Genomic DNA, 23,651 nt, shown 5'->3' with positions numbered 1-23,651 from the left:
CACATGTAAAGGTACATTCATGGAAAATTTGGTGCTTGCTTACAAGTTTGCAAGATTTTGCTAATAAATGAACCTAAATCCCCAAGCTACTTATCTTTCAAATACATTTAATGGTATGCATTTACTTCTTACATTCATTGTTCTTATAAATTATTATGACATCACTTTGTTCATAACTAGTTCTAGAACATTGAATAGAGCAAGAATAATTCATGTATTGACACTTCATGAATAGAGCAAGAATAATTCATGAATTGAAATTTCATGAATAGAGCAAGAATAATTCCTGAATTTATGCAGTTTCAATTCATGAATTGTTCATGCACTATTCATGAAGGTTAAATGGTCGCTTCATAAAGTGATCATGAAATATTAATTATTATGTGAGTTCATGAAGGTTCATGAATGATTCATGAACAAATTATTTCATGAATGATTCAAGAACAAAATAATTCATAAATAGTTCATGGAATTATATTTCAAGAACTAATTCAGAAAGCGGCCATTTAACCTTCATGAATTGCGCATGAATAGTTCATGAATGTTGTTCATGAATGATGCAAGAATGATTCATGAATGGTTCATGAACAATTAATTAAACTCTCACAGGGGAATTATAAGAGAGCTGTTAAAAACTAAAAGCAGCATTTTATCGAACATGTAACTCGTGACAGATTACAGATATTGTGAGAACAGTGTGTTTATGGACAGAGTGACATTTTTATGTCCCCTACTATAGTAGTGGGGGAAATATTGATATGTCCCCCACTATAGTATTGGGGGACATATTGTTTTTGCCCTGTCTGTTGGTTGGTTGGTCTGTTGGTTGGTTGGTTGGTTGGTTGGTCTGTTGGTTTGCGCCAACTTTAACATTTTGCAATAACTTTTGCTATATTGAAGATAGCAACTTCATATTTGGCATGCATGTGTATCTCATGGAGCTGCACATTTTGAGTGGTGAAAGGTCAAGGTCAAGATCATCCTTCAAGGTCAGACGTCAAATATATGTGGCCAAAATCGCTCATTTTATGAATACTTTTGCAATATTGAAGATAGCAACTTCATATTTGACATGCATGTGTATCTCATGGAGCTGCACGTTATGAGTGGTAAAAGGTCAAGGTCAAGGTCATCCTTCAAGGTCAGAGGCCAAATATATGTGGCCAAAATCGCTCATTTTATGAATACTTTTGCAATATTGAAGATAGCAACTTGATATTTGGCATACATGTGTATCTCATGGAGCTGCACATTTTGAGTGGTGAAAGGTCAAGGTCAAGTTCATCCTTTAAGGTCAAATATATGGGTCAAAATTGCTCATGTAATGTCACTTCTGCAATATTGAAGCTAGCAATTTTATATTTAAAATGCGTGTGTATCTCAAGGAGCTGCAAATTTTGAGTGGTGAAGGGTCAAAGTTAAGGCCATCCTTCAAGGTCAAACGTCATATAGGGGGACATTGTGTTTCACAAACACATCTTGTTATCTTTAAGTCAAGTGTTCAATCTGAAGTTATTTTAAGAAACTGGGAATCCTTATGATAATACTCCTAGTATTGTGTAAACGAAAGTAAAAATGCTACCGTTTAAAAAGTTAGTCTCGTGTAACTAATGCAATAGTGTTGATACGGATGTCCATGCATCTTTAACATTAAATACATACACGTTAAATGTTGTCTGAATTCGGTGCTTGAGCGCATTTCAATTCAATTATCGTTCTTAGTGTGTAAGTGAGTCTATTAGATTTTCACGACAATCTCAAGAACAAACGGATCGAACTCAGTTAGAAGCCACATCAAAACTACCAACTGTGCCTTTTATCAGGTTGGTACGTTATGATTATTTTACATGGAATATCATACCTTTCCTGTCGAGTACGCTGGCTGTAAAATAACTGTAAAAATGGCGCGCAAACTTACGTGCGTCCGTCAGATATTGTCTTCATCGTAAATCATAAATCCTGTATATAACTATATGTATATTATTGAGTCTTTTCGGTAGCCAAACTCATGTGTGTGTTTTTTAAAGTATCTTCGGTGGTAACAATCCAAAGTTGGCCTTTTAAAACTTATTCCTTTTTTTATTTGTAAATATATCTCTGTAAGTAATAAAGCTTTATTGTTTATTATTTACTCTCAAGATAATGTTGATATATAATGATATATCTTGAGACAAAAAATGCATCATCTTTCCAAGGATTTAATTTCTATTATCTATAGAGTATATATGTAAAAAAGATTTCACCTTGATACTGAAAATATTCTTGATCTTCAGTAGACCATTTCTTATTTAAAGTTGATGTCTATGTCAGCAAATATAGATTACTGTTAATTGACCATGTTTTTTTTTATTTTAAACTACATGTAATTGTAAATAAATTCATCAATGTAATAACCTATCAACGGCGCTTATCTTTGCAGCCTTCTTGGATATTTTGGGGACCCTTTGATGTTTCGCTTAGGTCTGGCTTATACAATATTGCAATACCTTATAAACAATCCCAGAACTCGATTACTCCCGGATTACCGCCCCTGAATACCCGCATGCGCCGCCATAACGGTTCTGAAAAACAATTCAAGGACCTATATGTTTGTATGGGTCCCTGAACAATAAAACGAGGTGACGCGATTTTATTAAATATATTTGAAGATGGTTTCTGTTACCGATACGATAATCATTTTTTTATTCAATATAAAAATGTAAACATCTGCATAAGCAATAACAAAATTATATCATGCAGCAATAATAATGTCAAAAACATATTTTACAAGATATGCAAGTTTTTACATATTTTTTTGACCTTGTGTTTTTCTTAAGATTTAAAAGTTGTAGGTTTGTGGGTTTTTTGCTTTGTTTGTTTGTGATAAATGGGTTTTTTTAATATATAATAATTAAAACTATGACGTGTTGCATAAAGTGGGGTAGATACAAACTGCACAAAATGATGAACGTTTAATGTGTTTCAATTTTTATTCAAAAATATAAAGTGTATCGTTGTTGAGGGCTATTTCTTTTTCAATTTGGATCTTTAGTTTTAAATAATTTATAAAACAGTTCAAAGTAGGTGTTTGTTTTTGGCATTTCATGCTGAATATGAAATAATTCATTAATTTAATAATGTAGTTCACAGTGTTATTAATTTCTGGTATTTTAAAAGAATTTACACCAAAACCGATATTTAAGAGAGACAGTTTTACTTTAAATTGTTGTTTCTCTAGAAATGTTGTCAATTGGTTTCATAGAGTTTGAATTTGTTTACACTCCCAGAAAAGGTGTTCTATTGTTTCAATATGTTCGCTGCTTATATCACATAAATTTGTGTTGGATAGGTTGCACTTAAAAAGATATTTATATTTAGCTATGATTCTATAGACATATTTATATTGAAAATTTGTGTTGGATAAGTTGCACTTAAAAAGATATTTATTTTTAGCTATGATTCTATAGACATATTTATATTGAAAATTTCTCAGCGTGGTATCTATAGTTGTTTTATATGGCATGATATATATTTGTTTCCAATTAAATTCTTGTTCTCGAAGAAGGATTTGCCATTTATTTTGAATTTGGGAGTTTTCTGCAGTTTTTTAATATTTGTAGTGTGTAAAATATTTTGTTCGTTTTGTTTTGTTTTGCAAGTATGTTTTCTACGAATGATGTTTGCGTACATGGTGTGTTATTTGTATTGGTTATATATTTAATATGTATGGGTATGCTTTTGATTAATGTGTAATACATAAAGAAATTGCTTGAATATATCAAGAAGTCCTAATTTCTGTAATCGTACAATTGGTCGACATATTAAATGTTTCGGTCAAACAAATGTTTATAGAAAAACGTTTTATTGTTTGAAGTTATGTCTTTATTGTTCCATAAAATAGTTTTACTGTTGGTTTGGGTTTCTAGATTATGAGTAACATTACTCCATGCCGATAGAACACTAAAGAGAAAAATGTTTTCGTTTGCAATTGCATGCAAAATATTATAGCTGATGTTACATTAAAAAAGTAATGAATCACCATATTTTTTTTAGAATTTTCTGGTATAATAATTTCCATTTACTCGTATTGGTATTATCTAGGTACCTTTTAACCCAGCTGCATTTGATTGCATTCAAGTATGAGTCAATGTCCGTTAATTGGATATCTCCATTTTCTACAGATTAAATTAACTGAGTTCGTTTAATTTTATCAGGTAGTCCGTCCCATATGAAAGTAAATATTGATGATTTTATATCGTTGATAATATCATTTGGTGGATTTGGGAGAACTGTTAGTAAATAAATTAAATTAGGGAGTGCAAACGTTTTCAACGCTGTGTTTTTGCGATAAGTGTAAGTCTACGGTGTTGCCATGGTTTAAAGTGGTTTTTAAATTTCTGTAATTTAGGCAGTATGTTTTGTTAGAACTGTTTCATTTTCATTATTTTTAAATGTAATTCCCAACGTGGTGGCTTCATCTGATGTCCAATTGAATTTCACTTCGTTTTAAATTACCTATTCGTAGCACAGTACATTTACTTTTGTTTAGTTTAAGACCTGATGTCATTCCGAAAAGGGTTAGCGACTCTATAAGTTATGGAATGAGTAACTGTTGTCATTTAAGATATAAGTTTCATCGTCAGCAAATAGGGACTGTTTAATTTCGTCGTCAGGTTCTAACGATATGCCATTTATATGATTATTTGATTAGATGTGATGTGATAGATACTCGATGCATAAAATAAATAGCGATGACGAAAGTGGACATCCTCGTCGAACCCCTCGTTTGATGTTAAAACTGTTTGAAAAGAAGCCATTGTTAATGATTATACTGTTCATATCGGTGTCACATAATCGCTTATTGTTCGCGGAGAACACACAGTAACAAACAAAGTTCATTTCTCATTTAATAGTGTGTAACTAATCGTTCGATTACACGTCATGCGCATATTGTCATAATGACGTGACTCGCATTAACTACATTTTGCTACATTGCGAATAGGGCAAGTCCGTCCCTTTCTACTAATGTCAATTTGTCCCTATAACGACGTGGAATGAAATACTCAACAACAACGCCATATGTGAATTCCAGTCCAATTAAATATCTAATATAATTCATATGTTCAAATATATAAATACAGTCTGACAACTACATGATTGGATCTTTCTCGATCCGTTCACCTCAAAATCTAAGCGCAGAGTGTCTCTATACAAAACATCTCGACATAAACCTAAAATGATAATATTCCTTATAACATATTTCATTGGTCAAAGCGTTTTACAGAACACTCGTTTATTTCTGATTGGCTTAGTCAATGAGTTTCCTTACTACTTGTTATAATTGCTGATTGGCTGACCGCTAAAGTATTATTCCAAAATGACACTCCCCGGGAACGGAGTAACCAAGATAATAAGGCACCACTGTAATCGTCTTACCAATGGATGCAAGAGATAATTTTCTAAGATTAAGATTCCCGCTGCATTACTTTGTGTGTCTAGTGATAATAAGTCGCATAGTTCAATGGATGTAAGAAATAATTTAATCGGATTAGAATTCCCGTGGCATTAGTTTTGACCATTTTATCATTTGGACACCCCGTTAAACATACGTCGCTACGTAGCAGATTCATTCGTTTATAATATATTATCTGCGCTCTTTCAAATTGTTGATTAAGCCTACTTTAACAATGAATGTAAAGGTATGTCAGTGTTACTTGCAAGAGTTTAATAAAAAGTAATAATTTTCAAATGCTATAATCATGGCCAATATATCACAAATACTTATTATTCAATTTCCAAACTTCATTTATGTTTAAATTCTTATCACATTTTTAATATTATCTGTAACTAAATTTCTATCATATTTTTATATTATATAACATAATATTTATGTTATATGAATAAACAATAACGGGGCTGTTACATTACATCGGTATAGAACAGTTTGACTCATTGACTGAGACTTTCACCAAAGTTCATATTTTCTAAGCAAGAGAACATAAATGAATGATCAAGTAAATCGAATGCCTTTTCAAAGTCTGCAAAGAATATTAGACCAGAATTATTTGAATTGTTGAAATAGTTTATGCATTCTTGTATAAGACGAACGTTTTCACCAATGTAACGTCCTTTCATTGTTCAGTAAGCTTATCGGGCGCCAGTTTGACAAGGGTTCTAAGTTTTTTACGGGTTTCGGAATGAGTGATATTATACTTTGTTTTTGTAGCGCGGTTAAACTTCCGTTGTTAAATGAATAACTTAGTGAAGTAGTTAAATGTGTTTTAATATCCTTCCAATTGTTTTTATAAAACTCGATAGTTATACCATCAGATCCTGGACTTTTGTTATTTTGCATTTCTTTAAGAGCTTATCCACATCCATATTCAGTCAGTAATCCGTTACATAATTGTTTTCCTCTTCACTTAAAGCATGATGTGTGTTTTAAAAAACGGTGTTATTTTCGACATTCTTTCGTTTGTAGAGGTTTTCGAAAAATAGACGTTGTTCTTATAGTATTTGATTTCTGTTTTTTATATCTTTGCAATTTACTACTAGTTTGTGTACCGTTTTTTGTTCGCTTCTACGTTTTTCAATATTTGCAAAGTATTTTTTATTTTAAACATGCTGTGCCCGCGCTCGAAGTATTATGCCATTGAGGTGTGTATGATAGATTCCTTCTAATATTTGTTTTTTTTTAAGCAATGTGATTTTCAATGGCGGTGATATCATTTGTGTTTGTTTCATGCAATTGTTGTTCAAGTGTTTCAATGATTTGTATGGTTTCTATTTTAAGTTTTCGTGTTTCTTTTTGTTTAAATGATGCGTATCTTATTGTTGTGTTACGTATATTACCTTTAATTATTTCCCATAAGGTGTTGGGGTTTGCATCTTTGAAATCTTGAACTGTATTGGTTATTTCCTGTTTTATTTGCGTTTGATATTGCGTATCTAATTAGATGCTTTTATTAAGTTTGAAGTATCCTATGCCTCTTTCAGGTTGTATTTTATGCAGTTTAAGTTCAACTAGCGAGTGGTCAGTCATAAATCCTGGTTTTATGTTGCATCGTCAATAATATTGCAAAGTGACTCAGTTATTAAAAATAGTATGATCTGCAAAATATTGTTGGTTTTGTGTTTGAGTGACAGGTGAATTTGCTCCTATCGGATTAACTGTACGCTAGATGTCTATCAAAGTAAAGTTTTCAATTATGTTATTCAGAATGTTTCTTTTTTTCGAGCGAGTATAAAGGTTTCCATTCCTTTGATCTAATAATGGGTTGAGAACAATATTGAAATCTCCTCCGACTGTAATGGTTTTATCTCGGTTATTTATTATAAAGGATTGTAATGTTTCGTAAAATATGGATTCATCTATGTTAGGACCGTAGACGTTTATTAATGTTAACTGTGTTTCGTGTATTTTTATATCTATACTTGCTTGTCTACCAGTTATTATTTCGTTAAAGTTATCAACTGTGATCCCTATATTTTTTTTAATCAGAAAGGCGATGCCTTGTTTATTAGTATGTTGTCCACTGAGATAGATGTCTCCGTCCCATTCATCTTTTATGGTTTGTGCTAAAGTATGTGTCAAGTGACTTTCTTGTAGAAGACATATACTTTTTTTCATCTAACCATTTGAAGATTTGTATGCGTTTTGTCTTACAGAACAAATTTTAATACTCATATAAAAGGATGTTGGAATACATGATAAATCTTAGAGTGCCTGTCCAGTATGTTTTTATTATATAGAAAAGGTCAATGAAAGTTTTGGTATTCGATGCAAAAGTGATGTGTATGTATAAATATAGTAAACAATTACTAAACATTTCATCGAGACATATACAATGGAATAAATGGAAAGAAAAAAAATAAGAAAAAAACATCTAAAATAAACAAAATCAATAAACAATTGAAACAAAGAGATGCAAAAATGGATAAAGGCTTACGGTGATGGTATGTGGGTGTTAAAAAGTAATGATATATCTGTCCAATTTACTATTTATATATCTTCGACGAGAATGAATTATATAAAACGTTTTACATATGATGTTATGCTTCATTGGATGTATATGTATTTAACTATCCAATATACAAAAAAAAGAAACGTTCATGATCCTGGCATCAAATTTATGTATGTATAATATATATTTTAGACATATGTATATTGTATATGTATATATATTTATTAATTACATTTCTCGTTGCCCGAACTATTATGTACATTAGCATGATACAAATCTAGTTCAAAACAATCAGGAGAAGGCTAGTTAATTTATTTATTTATTTATTTATTTATTAATTATACATTTCTCGTTGCCTTAACTATTATGTACATTAGCATGATACAAATCTAGTTCAAAACAATCAGGAGAAGGCTAGTTATAAGTGCTAAAAATTATTTACAGAGCAGAGCAGAAAATAAGAGTTTGACTTGTAAACCATAATGACAAATATATTATTTATATATGCATTATATATAACTCAATATATGAATTTACATTCTTTACGCAATGGAAAAATATATTAACCGGGAAAGAACATATATTATCAGAGTCCGAAAACAAATTGTCCTATTTTTTCACGTTAAGTATTACCACTATTACTTAGATGATAAAGCTACGGCAATATTTTCCCAATTTTTACACTATTTACCGAAAAGATTATTTAAATACAAATTTGCTGAAATATGTTCATGTTGATTCTAGCATTCATGTTGGTTACTGATATAGATGTAAACTCTCCGTTATATATAATTCCCTTCAAAATGAAGACATATCTTCAGAGCAACTGTTTTCATAAAAATAACAAAAACAAATACAGCATCAAAGCCTCTGAAGAAAAAAACTCTTTCCAAAAACGAAACATAAGAGATCGTTTCAACGGCCATAGTATAATATATTGATCAATGCGTTTTATTGTGTTTATATGTGAATGTATAACTAAACATACGCTATGCACAGGAAAAATAATTTATGGTTGTTGAAAAGGTTTATTGCAAAGTAAATTTTGCTTAGAGTTGTAAAGTGCGACCACGTTTGTTGATTGGATACAAAAATACGTGTATTATGCTGTATTACACTATACGTAAGCCACGATAAAGATGACCTATAGATAATAAGACAATACATTGGCTTTTAACAAAAACATCTGTTTCAAAAAGGAGCAACAAATATTGTTTTAAGTGCTTGAATGTCAAATTTATTTAATGAACTTATCCATTAAATATTTTTTTTTATAAATTATGCTTCAATATCTAATTTATTAACGCAAATTGATTTAAGTAATATATACTTATATATTAGAGCTAAGAAATATCATTTTACTTAGACGGAAAACAGCAAAAAAAATCTATGTATATGGCTGTTTTCATATGCTAGTAATCTTCCGATGATTAAAAAGGTGCTTAGATAATAACAAAAAGTTGCAAAAATTTATAAATGTCAAATGAATACATATGTGTGTGAGTGATAAGACATGCCATTATCATATCAAGATGATGTATGCTTACAAAACAAACAAAAACACACAACGACGTTAGCCATAGGCTAAGCGTATCATTAAATCTATTATTGCAACAGTGATGTTGCCATATCATATTTTCAATGAGTTTTTGTTTTATTGTACTAGCATTGCAAACACAACAGTACGTGCGAGGCAATAGCCTGAGGCAATTGCATTCCGTAATAAACGAACAAAAACATCACTTATTGCGTTCGTGTTTTAATAGTTTATTTTAAATCTAAACTTCATAGTGAAAATTTAAGAAAGAAATTGATACGTTTACGGAATGTAGCAACATTATTGTGACTATTTAAGTTTACGTATGGTTTATATGTGTCATGTTGAGCATTTTTATTGTAAATTTAGATTATATTAAGAAAATAAAGTAAAGCAAGCAATCAGTTAAGTTAATATTGAAAACAAGACAAAAACAGATTGTTCAGGCTACCGACTTTGATTCTAACATTTAAAAGGTATTTAAATAATAAAAATAAAAATACAGTTATGGGCAAAAGCAGATATGCACTTGTCAATACAAAAAAATGCCATGAATATCCCCTAGACTAGTTAGATCTCTCTTTTTACCTCCCTTAAATGTAGCCATGTATCTAGGCCATCCATGATATCTGTTTTGGACTCACAAAGCTGGATCCAAAAAAAGCGTTATCTTTAAAGTAAATTGACCGTGATGACTCTGACTGTATTGTGTCTGCGTATCCTACACGGGGTTGGTTCTCGTGGGATACAGCTTGGGTTCAAGGTATTTTGTATTGGCCCTTTGGAGCAGATCCTTTAAGCTGAATCGTAAAAACTGTGAGGTAGAGAATTTCGGTTTGCCAATCTACATTTGATATGATAACCCCTGTTGATGGCTTCTGGTATGTACATGCATTTGATGTTAAATCATAAGTATATACTACTTATTATAAAATATAACTCACAAGCTTTTGCCTTACAATTGTTCAACTCTGTTAAACAACGGACAGGATATGAATGATTTCAAAACGTTGTTTGAACCACAAACATGTTAAAGATTACATTTTGCACAATTTTGGGAATATAATATATAAGATGTACATTGGTCAAGAACGATCACCCAATGTGATCGACTAAACAAATGAAAATAAATGTCAAAATAAAGTACTAAGTATCTTATTTCATAATCAGTAAAGTAATTCTTGTTCCCAACATGTATTTAATTCACAAACAATCTTTTAACTTGATAAATACTTTAACGTGAAATACTTTCATTTGGGATTGACAACGTGCATATATTTAGAAAGACAATTTTCGAAGTACACATTTTGTTGTGTTCGTAACGATAATGGGTCCAACATGTACAACATAAGTGTGATATATTTGTGTATTATTATTTTATGTATTGTACGGTTAAATAAAACTGACGCAAATATGTCTGGGTTTTTCAGACTGTTTGTCTTTTGGGGTTGTAAGCATAAGACAATATGCATTCAGTTAAATTACCTTAACACAATAATTCTCATTGAAGAGTATGTTTCTTATTTCCATGCAAGCTAAACATTTTAAATCACATAATTGCTTTGTTCTAAATTATTACAAGGTCGTCGACAGAGATGCTACTTTTATGCTTCCTAACTAACATCATAGTCTTATTTCAGACATAATAATCTTACTCAAAAATGTCAAACACAACGCCAAAACATCAAGAATCGAGAAGGACGTCTACGCGAGGAGTTTCTAACGACATTTACCTTTTGTATGATGAGTTGGACACTAACCTTGTTATGCCCTTCGCAGAGCACTTCAGGCCCTTTTACACAGTGTTTGATCCACATACAGACGGTGCTCAAAGTAGGTTGCAGGCTAAAAAAAAGCATTGCATTTAACGAAATTAAATAATTTATAACAACAAAATATACCACAAACTGTATTGCAAAATCAATTAGACGAAAGTATTAATCACGTTTTGCATAATGTTGAAGAATTTGTTAAGTGTTTTATTTTACACGTGAAAGGTTTTCTACAAAGTCATATATTTGTCGCTGGTAGTATCGTGTATAAAAATCGTATTTGTTCTAGCACGTTCTTGTAATAATCATTGTATATGCGCAGTACCAGCGCAAAAGCAAATGTAACTTTACATATTTTGCGGCCATTCGACTTGTTTAAGGCGTGAGAATATCATCAATCTCGAAACACATAAGTCCAACGACTCCTTGTGTGATTTTAACTCTGCATCTAAAATGCTGGTCTATGTATTTGAACCAATATTGAAATAATATAAATGAATCGTTATTACAATAGATAAAAAAAAATTTTTTCGTCACATATTTTGAAAGTACTTGCGTCATTTATACTTAGTGTCTTTCTTCAGATGAACCTGAACACCGCTCATGGTTGGATAGAGGAATCTACAGATCCAAGATGACGGTCGTGTTCTTATCGAAACAGTCTCAAAAGAATTCTGAATGCGAGTTTCAGCTTGCTCATGCGATTAAAAGTCTCACAAAAACAAAGTACATGCATAGAATCGTTGTTGTCATGGTTGAATTCTGTAAAATTCCAAAGAACTTGGGTCATTTCAAAATCGTGTATGCTTTTCAAAATGATGTATTCGAACGCAACGTTCACCAATTAAGGGAAGCTATCGAAGGTAAGCCTGTAATTCGCAATACAAGACGTAATGTCAAAGAATTGTATACTGAACATTACCTGAAAAATAGTTGATTCAAATATGAAGTAATCATGTCTAAGAATTTGAACTACGTAATGAAAATAGTGAAATATACAATAACATGCGAGTTATTATTATATTATGATAGAATTTTGTTCACAACTATCTTCAATATAAAAAAAAATCCTGAAAAATAATGATCGCTACAAAATACTTGTAGTAATTTAAAAATAAGAACAGTTATATATATACTACATCGTTGCTCAAATTGCTATTTAAGAATGTATATATACTATAAATTATGTATTATATATTTAACATGTATTGATTGCACATACAGTGTGTTTTGATTTTGTTTCTCTGTATCCAGCACCTCGTGAGACGTTTACGCGACTCGATGTTTCCTGGAAAAATCATCCCAACGTCCTACAAACGGTGGTTGGTACACCGAAGCTGCAGCCCCTGACGCAGCAGGAAATACCAATCAAGATTTCCCTGTTGGATATTATCAGGAATCCTCGGAAAGTAATTGATGTTCTTAATAACTTTTATGTTCGGTGTAATAAACAAGGATGTTCATTCAGATGTCGCGGAGAAAATCTCAAAGAGGCACATGAACACATCAGATCATGTAAATACGAATTGGTGCAATGTAGATTTTGTAAGCAAAGTGTGTCTCGTAAGAACATTAAGAAACACGAACAGAGAAAATGCCGACGTCGCAGCGTGACATGTCCAAACAAAGGATGTGCCTTTCTGGGGTGTTATGCTGACATTGAGTCTCATAACACGTCTTGCGAGTATCGGATGCAAAAATGTCTTAACAATTGCTACGGATGCAAATCCGTTTACTCATTGAAAGATATCATAAAACACAAACAAGTTTGTGATTATGAGAAGTGCATCTGTACTGTATGCAGCAAAGAGCTGTTTAAAATTAATTTAGAAAGACACAACTGTTTATGTGAGGTCCACGACAAAGCAAGCCCTTTCAGCTCGGATCTGCTGGGACAAACTATGGCAAAACCTGAAAAAGAAAGTTCAAAAGTCGCATCCACATCCAGGTAACTATTTCTTGTTAAATTAAAATTGTAAAAGTATTATATGAATGTTTCCATCAGTTAAAGTGATTTGATAATATGTAACAATATATCAAACGTCCTGTCATTGCGAATATTAAAACACCGCCAAAGTTATGTTAATCATTTTAGGCATTTGTTGCGGCTTTGTCACAATCCTGCGTGTGATGCAAACAAAACGGTGAAAACATGTGTACCCCGAATTCCCATCATGAACCCTGTTTCCGATGCCACTTGTTCTGTCAAGAGCATTGGAGACGATGACAATTGCCGAATGGTAAGAAATCTATGCTATCAAACCTGTCATAATTTATCTAAGCAGTTAGATCCATTAATTACATAAGCAAATTTGACTGTGTGTAAATGCATTAATTAAAATATGCTTAACACAGTTTGAAGAATGCAATGTTTGCACGTTTCCAAGTATTTGTGTGCAAATTATACAGTGTAAACATGTTTTATTGTAAATTTAGAAATAATTTTAATTTTACAGATCTCGTCCGATACGATCAAACAACAAAGATAGACGGTGAGAAATAGCATTCGCTTAAATCACTCAGACAAAATATCAATTTAGCACTATTGTCAGTCAATCAACGACGGTTCCGACCCGTTGCAACGATTGCGTTCATAAAAGTAAAACACACAAAAAAGATTGTATACTTCTTGTATCTTGTATGAATAAAATGAATTTATTAATATGTTCGCAGATATATATTTAAGTACAAACGCAAAATTCATAAGTTCCTTACTTTAATCTCGTGAAAGTCGGCAAAGCGAATGAAACATAGTTTAATTAGTTATATCAACTGCATACAGTAAATTATCAGACATATTCAGACATATTCATTATTGTTCATTATTGATCAAACATATGTTGTTGTTTTTCTTTCGAACAGTAATCGGGATATCCAACAGCTTTATGAATTGTAGAAGGCAAACTAACAGCAGCGGAACATACGACAGCACACGATACTTGTTGAAGACAAATAGTGGAGTAATGACAAGCGAACGACGCCGGATATTTAACGCATTAGGCGAAGATTCTTTTGAACTTCCTAAGTCGCTCTGTAGCTTTTCAGAACATTATTGGTTAAACAATTAACTATTTGTTAATACTGAACGGCCTAAATAATACGAAATTATACTAATTTATGCATTAAAAAATTCTTTTCGTCATAAGTATTTTTTTTCAAAATTTTGTTTTTGTACTAAGCATGTTATTTTGAACGGGATCATAAAGCTAATATTGAAGAGAAGCGTAGAATAATATTTGTTTTATATCAAACTGCTGCAAATTTTAATGTTGATTTGGTGATAATCGTTTCCCACAAAAACTTTGTATTGATTTCGTTATTGTCATTTGCTCGTTTAGTGTCTGTAAAATATTTGAATTATTACCAGCAGTTGCAGTAGAGCTAGTAGTACTGTTGGTTGTGGTGGTGAAGGTGTTCATGTTGTTTTGTTGTTGCTGCTTTTGGTTTTTCAATGTTGATGTTTATATTGAATATTTGACATTACGAAACCAAGTTATTTTGAAACATACATGAACATCGCAGTTGAATACGTCGTTTATTATGTATTAAAACTTAAAAAGGGGAATATATAGCGATACCAAGCACATAGAAGTTTTCTCAATTATTTCAATTTTTAACAGAGAGTATTTATTGGAGTCTGTCATAAGTTTAGCAATTAAGATAGTGGTTTCTATTGTTTTGATATTCAGTGCTATAAATCATCTGTTTTAATAATTATTACCGGGTTCTGCATCGTTTAAGTCTAAATCAAATAGACTTATGCAATGATGCATCTTCAGTGGTGTAAACTTGTAGTGTATGTGTGTGTGCATATAGGTGTAATATAGCATTCGTGATTGCGTGATGCCTGCGCTTATTAATAAATGTTATTGTAAAATTACATGTTAACAAAACGGCGTTTTAATTTTCCTTGGCCCGCCTCTATATGTAGAACAATCAAATGATATCTGATGGTATTTTTTCTCTTAACACAATGCGTTTTAAGCTGCCCGAGTTTATTAAAACAAAATTCGTTAAAAGGATAATAATTCACCAGTATTAAAGTATAGAATTCAATGCTAAATATTTATTAATTTCAAAATTTTATTTGCGTTGTGTTTTGTTTTAGCTGATGTCATTATAATTACTGTAACACTGTATGCAATCTTATATTGCATTATTTTATTGTATCACTATATTGCTGCATTCTGCGTAATGCCTTTACATTATTATATTTGTAAGTGTACCTTTTCGTAAGGTATCATCGTCATGTTGACGCTTACTTTAGTCATTTGCAAACACTTACTGTAACCCAGTATACAATTGTATATTGCATTTTTTGTAGCATTATATTGCTGCATTCTGCGAAATGCTTTCACATTAATATATTTGCATGTGTACCTTTTCGTAATCTATCATCTTATGTTAACCTTACTATAGTCATTTGCACTTTGTATTGCTATGTTCACGTGTATTATCTATAATTGTAATGGTTCCCATTTTTATTGTCAATCCTTGGTGACTATTCATGTGCTTATTTATACACCCAACACAGCTTCAAATATCATGAAAATGATACCAAACTTATCACCATCCTTTATCGTTTTCTTCTTTTCTTTTCTATCTTCTTATCTCTCTCATACCTCATGCTCCTATTCGAAGCAGTTCTGTAGCAAAAGGCGTTTTCAAATCTTTTCGTCAACCCTGTCGCATTATTGCACTATTGTCAAATGCAACCAACGTATTATGTCAGCGTTTCTGGCTTATCTTGTATTTATTGGAGCATATTATTATGTCGTACATTAAACAGAGACCAGTAAACGCTGTCATGGTTGCATAGAGATCACCAGCTATGTTCTCACTATTCATACACTTGTTATACGCATGCCAATTATGGCTTAATGTAACAAGCCTTTTTTCACTACAAATTAATGTACGCATGTGTACAAATATATCTCTGATTATTGAACACCCATGCAAACATGTCCTGATAGGAAAAAAACATACATACTGACATTATTTTTCACAACTCGCTCCTAAATGGTTTCTTGTGTGTCGTTCTATGTTGTTGGATCTCTTTAGTCTTAATGCGATCAGGTGATATTCATCCAAACCCAGGACCTACTTTGTCTGATCAATCTGTTGATACAGATGCAAGCAGTTCCTCTTCCACTCTTTATTCCTCATCTGCAAGTCATATAAGTTTTGTTCATTACAATAAACAAAGTCTAATGCAAACAATAGATCTTCTTTACACAGGTTTACGCGACTTTGATGTAATTGGGTTTACTGAAACATGGCTTAATAGCTCTATCCCATCTTCTGATCTCCTCTTTGACGACTTCCACCAACCGATTCGTAAAGATCGCCCATCAGATTCTCATGGTGGCGTAGCTATTTATGTTAATGAAAGTATTGTTTTTAAACGCAGACACGATCTTGAAGTAAATAATGTAGAATGTATATGGATTGAAGTTTTTCCCTCAAAACATAAATCCATTCTTTTTGGCGTGTTTTATAGACCGCCTAGTGCGGATAGGTCATATATGCTTTCCACTGAAGATTCTATAGGGCTAGCCAGAGATACACAAATAAATGATATTATTAGAACAGGTGATTTTAACATTAATGTTCTGGCAGACTCGTCGGCACAAAAAATAAATGATTTATGTCAACAACATGACTTAACGAAACTTATTGACGAACCAACACATTTTACTGAACACACATCGTCTATTATTGACTTAATTTTTGTAAGCAATCAGAATAATGTACTTATTTATGGAACAGGCGAACCCTGTTTAGATCAAACTGTTCGGTACCACTGCCCGGTTTTTATTACATTAAAATTTACAAAACCCAGATGTTAAACGTTTTAGCGATACATCTGGCGTTACGATATTGGAGATTTTCCAAAACTACGGCAATCAATGACGGATACTAATTGGGGTCTTCTTAAATGCGAAAATGTAGATATCTATGCAGAAAATATTACTTAAACAGTATTACACATTTCAAGCACATGTATTCTGAACAAAAATGTTTGTATCCGTTCTCGTGATATTCCATGGATAAATAATAACATAAAGAAACAAATTCGAAAACGGAAACGCTTATACCAAAAAGCAAAACAATCCAATAGTGATATAAACTGGTCTAATTTCCGTCATGTAAGGAATGAGGTTGTATTACTTTTACGCAATTCGAAATTAGACTATTTTAACAGTATTTCACAGAAACTAAAGTCTTCCGACCTTTGCGCTAAAGACTGGTGGAAAACTCTTCGAACATTTATTCCTACGAAATCGAATAACACTATTCCACCTGTTTACGATGACCAAACTAATACCTTTGTAGTGGATGACATTAGCAAAGCTGATATGCTAAACCAGTACTTTGCTAGCCAGTGTTTCATTGATGAAAGCAACCACGAACTTCCAACTATGCACAATATAAACGTTAACAGTCTTCAGTCTATCCATGTAACACAGGAGGAGATCATTGACTCAATTAAATGTCTTAAGATAGGAAAAGCGTCCGGTCCTGATGAAATAGATTATCGTATCCTCAAAGAGGAAATGCATCAATTAAGTTACCCTTTGTGTGATTTGTTTAACTCTTGTCTTATTTCTTGCAAAATGCCTTCTTGTTGGAAAATCGCAAATGTGTGTCCGATTTTCCAAAAAAGGCGACCCATCCTTAACGTCTAATTATCGACCCATATCACTTCTTAACACTATCGAGAAGGTCTTTGAGAGGATATTGCATAAACACATATTTAACTTTCTTCGTTCGAACTCATTCTTTGCACCAACTCAATCTGGATTTTTGCCAGGTGACTCGACTGTCAAGCAGCTAACTTATATTTATAACACAATTTGCAGAGCCTTAGACAATGGCCTTGAGGTCAGAGTTGTATTTTTTGATATAAGTAAAGCTTTCGATAAAGTATGGCATAAAGGTGTATTATTCAAACTACAACAAGCAGGAATTCGAGGAAATCTATTATCTTTTCTGTCTAATTATCTTTCTGATCGTAAACAAAAAGTAATATTACCGGGAGCGCATTCAACCCCTATCGAAATTCTCGCCGGTGTCCCTCAAGGCTCTATTCTAGGGCCACTTATGTATCTAGTGTATATTAACGACATTATCGCCGACATACAAGCACACATTCATTTGTTCGCTGATGATACCAGCCTATTCATGGTAGTAAATTCGCCAAACAAAATTGCAGCCGTACTGCAGTCAGACATTGATAAAATATCTAACTGGGCTGACAAATGGTTGGTATGTTTTAACCCATCAAAATCCGAATCAATGCTTATATCCCGCAAAATAAACCATCCCATCCCCCATTGACTATGCAGAACGTTAATATACCCACTGTTGATGTCCATAAACATTTAGGTATCTTTTTATCAAATGACTGTACTTTGCATGCGCATATATATTTCATAAAGGAAAAGGCATGGACACGAATTCATATAATGCGTAAATTAAAAATAATTCTTGATAGAAAGACTCTCGAGAAAATATATGTTTCGTTTATAAGACCAATCCTGGAGTACCAAAACGAAGCAGCGCGAATAGCATCTGGATGCACGCGCTTTGTCTCGCTAGAGGATCTGTATAATGAGCTAGGATGGGAAACTATCAGTCAACAAAGACGCAAACATAAAATAATATTAATGTATAAAATGCACTCTAGCAATGTACCAAACTACTTACAATCTCTTTTACCCGCAACAGTTGGATCGCGTAGCAATTACTCATTAAGAAATGCGTCTAATCTCCAAACAATTCAAGCACGAACATCACTGTATTCGAATTCGTTCTTACCATCAACTGTATCTGAATGGAATAATCTCTCCGATGACGTAAAAAAACGCTGAATCGATCTATTCCTTCAAAAGGCTTATTAACACAGATCGACCGATTCCAAATCCATTATTTTCCTACGGAGAAAGACGCCCTCAAATGTTACACACGCGCCTAAGAACAAAATGTAGCGCCTTAAATGACCATCTCTTCAGACGCAATATTATTTCCTCTCCGCTATGTATATGCGGACTTCACGAAACGACGTCACATTATTTTCTTGAATGCACTCGGTATGAACATATTCGCGGTGAACTTATAAACTCAATATCCATGTATTCCTTTCCCTGCATTGAAACTCTTTTATATGGAGACGCCACTCGTGACTACTTAATCAATACTAGAATAGCTGATGCAGTTCATAAATTTATTACCAAGAGTAAGCGATTTGATTCGTAATTTGCTACAGAATGACTCTTAATCCCTTTTTCTTCCCTTTCACTCAACAAGTCTTTATAAACCTCTCTTTTTCTTCCCAAACCTCTGCTAATCTCTTTGCTACATTGCTCACATGTCAATCCGTTTTCTGTGTTTTCACACATGAGACTCTATACACGGAGTTTCTCTTTCTTTTACCATTATGGTATTATTGTTTAAATTGTTTACATCCAATAATGTCCGTTTGACAACATGAAACTATTATTGCATAGGGAAAAGAACTCTATAAGACCGTGTCTTTCGTTCTTATCCCATTCGAACATGTACGTATTATAAACATTGTTGTAATTCTATGTAAACAAATTTGCATTGTTTGAAATAAATATGTTTAAACTAAATCATCTGTTTTAAGGACCTAACTTGTGGAAGATTGTGTCGTATGTTTTCGTGCCCAACGCCGAAAACATCTTCCATTGATAATCTACTCGCTTGTTTGGTGTTTCTTCTGATGTTTGTACAAATATGTAGAATATTTTTTCAGTTTATACTACAGTTTTTGAAGTGTGTCTTCTAGCCATGACGTGTTGGTATTGGCCTTGGTTTGTGTACAAAGCAGTTAAATGGTTTCTGTATTAAAAGTATATCTGGTATTATATATATCCAATCATAATGATATTAATCGAAAGAATAATAAAGTTCAAGGGGATATTCGTTAAGAATCCGTCTGTTTCTTCGATGCTTTATGTTTTATCTACAAACGTTATAATTTAGACAACGGGAAAACGTTTCTAGATAACTAACGTTTATACTAATAATTGAAACAATATATTGAATTCAGTAAGTATTTACAGTTTACAGTTTTCGTCACGGTTTGTATGTTGAGATAAATGTTTTGAGAACTAATAATATCAATATTAAAACAAACAAAAAAATTAAAACGGCTAAACAAAACTACGAAGTAAAGACAACAATACATTATTGATTAAATAGTTCATAGTTTTTCTCAAGTGTAAAAGCTTTTTAAGTTTACGGCGGTTAAGTTTATTATTTATATATTCGACATACTAAGAAATTTGTTTTATAACGTACTTCGTGTGTCGGGCTTATAATAAATCATATAGTTCATGATTTGTAGGCAGGGTTTTAATACATCCCTTTTTTATTCATAGACCCTATTGGAAGACAAATATTCTAGTGTTATAGTGCTAATGAAACTAAACCTATTGTCGCAGGTTAGACTTCCATCATTTTAACCTTTTTTCACCAATATTTCATATTATTTTGTTATATGTTTCAATAAAAAAAATTTGTGTTTTTGCATATCTATGGCTAGTTAGATTTTTGTTTGTTTGTTGTTTTCGTGTTGTTGTTGTTTTTTGTTGTGGTTTTTTTTTCTCTGTTCACTTTTAGCAATTTAAAAGTACCAATTAAACAATTAATCACTACACAAACAAATGTAATTTTAATTTATGTCGGTCATATCCTTTGGTATATATAAACTTTCATTTAATTTCAAAATGATGTAGAATAAACGTTAGTGTATAATACCCAATACATTAAATATGTTTAAAATAAAAATGTACAACCCATTTCTGTTTCGTTATGTCAATCAAAAACGTGTGTTTCAAAATTTATTTGCTTCATAGCTACACCACTCCGCGATCATTGACCAGGTAATCACCAGTTCATGAATGCTTATGGTACCACTGGAAGAATACTTCGACGGTGTACAATTCCAAAATAACTACCGTGGTATTATGAATTATCTGAGAGATGACACATTGATTTTAGTTTAAATGTCCTGTAAATTCACTGATTTAATTCGATGAAGCAAATGTGGCTTCAAACCTTTGCAAATGAATTTGTTGTTTTAATGCTTAGCTCAAAAACGTTCAAGTAAGTTCAAATACATTAATTTATGCTAACTCAGGGGGCTTTGCGATCAAAAACAACTATAGACAATACTCTACGTCATCATCACAATCATCAAAACATTGTATCAGCTAATCCTCCTCAGAGTCCTCGGATTGCTTAAACAAAAAAGTATTGCAACATCGTTTTTCTTTTAAAACGACGATCTGTATTCTAATCGACGACACATTTCTTTACCGAATCAAAATTTAAACCGGGCTCTTAAAGGCTTTGTTAGTATTAAACGTAAGGTATCGATTACACACGTAACACACGCTTTATTATTTTTACTATTTGGAATATTAATTATAAACAGAACAGAACAGAACAGAAAGTTTATTTACGACAGCTCATCTTCAAAGATCAAAAGATAAAAAATAATATTGCATAGTTGTGTTGATAATCAGAGTGTTTTTTTTCTCGCTTATTTAAATATAATACATATCTCAATTCATGAATCTATCCCTATTTGTAACAATCCCTTTTGATATATATATATATATATATATATATATATATATATATATATATATATATATATATATATATATATATATATATATATATATATATATATATATATATATATATATATAATATAATAGTAATAAGGTTAAAGCGGAAAATGCCGCCTCGGATAAGCCTGTGCGGATTGCACATTCTTATCTGGGAGCACCTTTTACGAACATGTATTTAGCTCGGTTTTCCCATAGCTGATTACAATTAAGCACTCTTTATTTCTATGCCTGAATATAATATACGAGTAAATATTCGACATTTCTCTTTTTATGAGGCCAAATTCACATTTTGAATACTCATCATATTAACTCTGAATTATATACGATACGCGTTTAATCTTAAACATTCCGAGGTATTCATTTAACTATATAGCTTCGTCAAAATGGTCAAAGCCATTAGCTGTTTTTTAGTCTCGACCATGTATTGACATTTTTGGAAAAACATACACATTCTTTAAAGATTCAAATAGGTGATGATTATAAGCAGTTATTAAGCTATTAAAACACTAAAGACAATGCCAAAAATATCTACATCGGAAGAAACTTATGTTGCATAGTTGAGAGCAAAAGCTATATGGAAACAACAGCGGCTGCAGTTCAACAAAGATATGCGAGCCGCGTCGTGAGACAGTTCTACTATACACGGTCAACGAAGCGGTCTCGTCAGGATCTATCCGGTCCGCTATGAAGTCACACAATTGTTGGTAGTTTTATTAACTTACATCAAGAGTCCTCATCAGAGTATACAGAAGCAAAGGCATGCCTGGAGCTGCTATGTTCGGATATGTCCTAATGAGCAAGACGTAGTTCACAGGAGTCGTGTTCTAAGAAAACTGGGCTTAATGCATGTGCGTAAAGTTTCGTCCCAGATTTGCCTGTGCAGTCCGCACAGGCTAATCAGGGACGACACTTTCCGCTTGTATGATATTTTTCGTTTAAAATGAAGTCTCTTCTTAGCAAAAATCAAATTAAGGCGGAAAGTGTCGTCCCTGACTAGCCTGGGCGGACTGAACAGGCTAATGTGGGACGACACTTTACGCAGATGCATTATGCCCAGTTTTCTCAGAACGCGACTCGCATATTAGCGCATAATGACTAATTTGTAATCAAGTTTCAGACACGTTTGGATAAAACCTGATATCTTGTGAGTGCTAACCTAATCATTAATGCGCCTGACTGTGCATGCATGATTGATATTAATTATAATAATCAGCCATGCGTCCAATGCAGTCCGGACTAAGCAATACGTTGTACAAATCTCATGTACAGTAAATCAAAGCAAGAAAGTATATTTGAATGTGCTTGTTTATCACACATTAAAAATATATATTTATATGTTATAAAGAAAAAAAAACTAAATATTAATATGCTGTCAATATGTAAGTTAATAATTGTAACAGCTCCTCCTTCAATCGGTGGTGAAAGATTTAACCCATTTATGCCTAGTGGACTCTCCTATCCTTCCAAATTAGATCAATTTATTTCCAAAATTAAGGATGTCTAGTAACTTATTTCTATATTTATAATATTTCTTACAGAAATTCCTTTAAGTAAACAGCGCAGACCCTGATGAGACGCCGCATCATGCTGCGTCTCATCTGGGTCAACGCTGTTTGCCAAGGCCATTTTTTCTAGACGATAGAGTGCAACACTGTTCTATCTATCAAGCCTTTTAATTAGAGATAAAAATGTTTCATGCTGAACACGCAGTAAAACAGTGTTGCAAAGACGC

General features: G+C 32.4%; 2 protein-coding genes across 4 annotated transcripts in view; both read left to right on the top strand.

Annotated features, from left to right (window-relative positions):
- The window catches only part of LOC127844258 (zygote arrest protein 1-like), a 131,298-nt gene that overhangs the window by 64,539 nt on the left and 43,108 nt on the right, over nt 1–23,651 (top strand). The window lies entirely within an intron of this gene.
- On the top strand, nt 1,545–20,865 carry LOC127844254 (uncharacterized). 3 transcript variants are annotated; one of them, XM_052374315.1, is made up of 7 exons: nt 1,545–1,823; nt 11,121–11,313; nt 11,837–12,115; nt 12,507–13,200; nt 13,348–13,492; nt 13,709–13,744; nt 14,115–20,865. In XM_052374315.1, the coding sequence occupies exons 2-6, from the start codon at nt 11,142–11,144 to the stop codon at nt 13,739–13,741; spliced, it is 1,323 nt and encodes a 440-aa protein (XP_052230275.1). In that variant the 5' UTR covers nt 1,545–1,823; nt 11,121–11,141; the 3' UTR covers nt 13,742–13,744; nt 14,115–20,865. The 3 variants fall into 3 exon arrangements, with proteins under 3 accessions (XP_052230275.1, XP_052230277.1, XP_052230278.1); XM_052374317.1 differs by having other exon boundaries at nt 1,545–1,827; XM_052374318.1 differs by lacking the exon at nt 1,545–1,823 and adding an exon at nt 4,217–4,332.

This window comes from Dreissena polymorpha, chromosome 9 (genome assembly GCF_020536995.1).
Source record: "Dreissena polymorpha isolate Duluth1 chromosome 9, UMN_Dpol_1.0, whole genome shotgun sequence".
Lineage (NCBI taxonomy): Eukaryota > Metazoa > Mollusca > Bivalvia > Myida > Dreissenidae > Dreissena > Dreissena polymorpha.
The sequence above is the reverse complement of the archived record's forward strand: the minus strand, read 5'-3'. Positions and strand labels throughout refer to the sequence as shown.

Bases quoted from the DNA above. Each gene is read 5' to 3' on its own strand.
- LOC127844254 (XM_052374315.1), top strand. From the start codon at position 11,142: ATGTCAAACACAACGCCAAAACATCAAGAATCGAGAAGGACGTCTACG. The intron at 11,314-11,836 runs GTAGGTTGCAGG...GTCTTTCTTCAG, and splicing joins ACATACAGACGGTGCTCAAA to ATGAACCTGAACACCGCTCA. The intron at 13,493-13,708 runs GTAAGAAATCTA...TTAATTTTACAG, and splicing joins ACGATGACAATTGCCGAATG to ATCTCGTCCGATACGATCAA.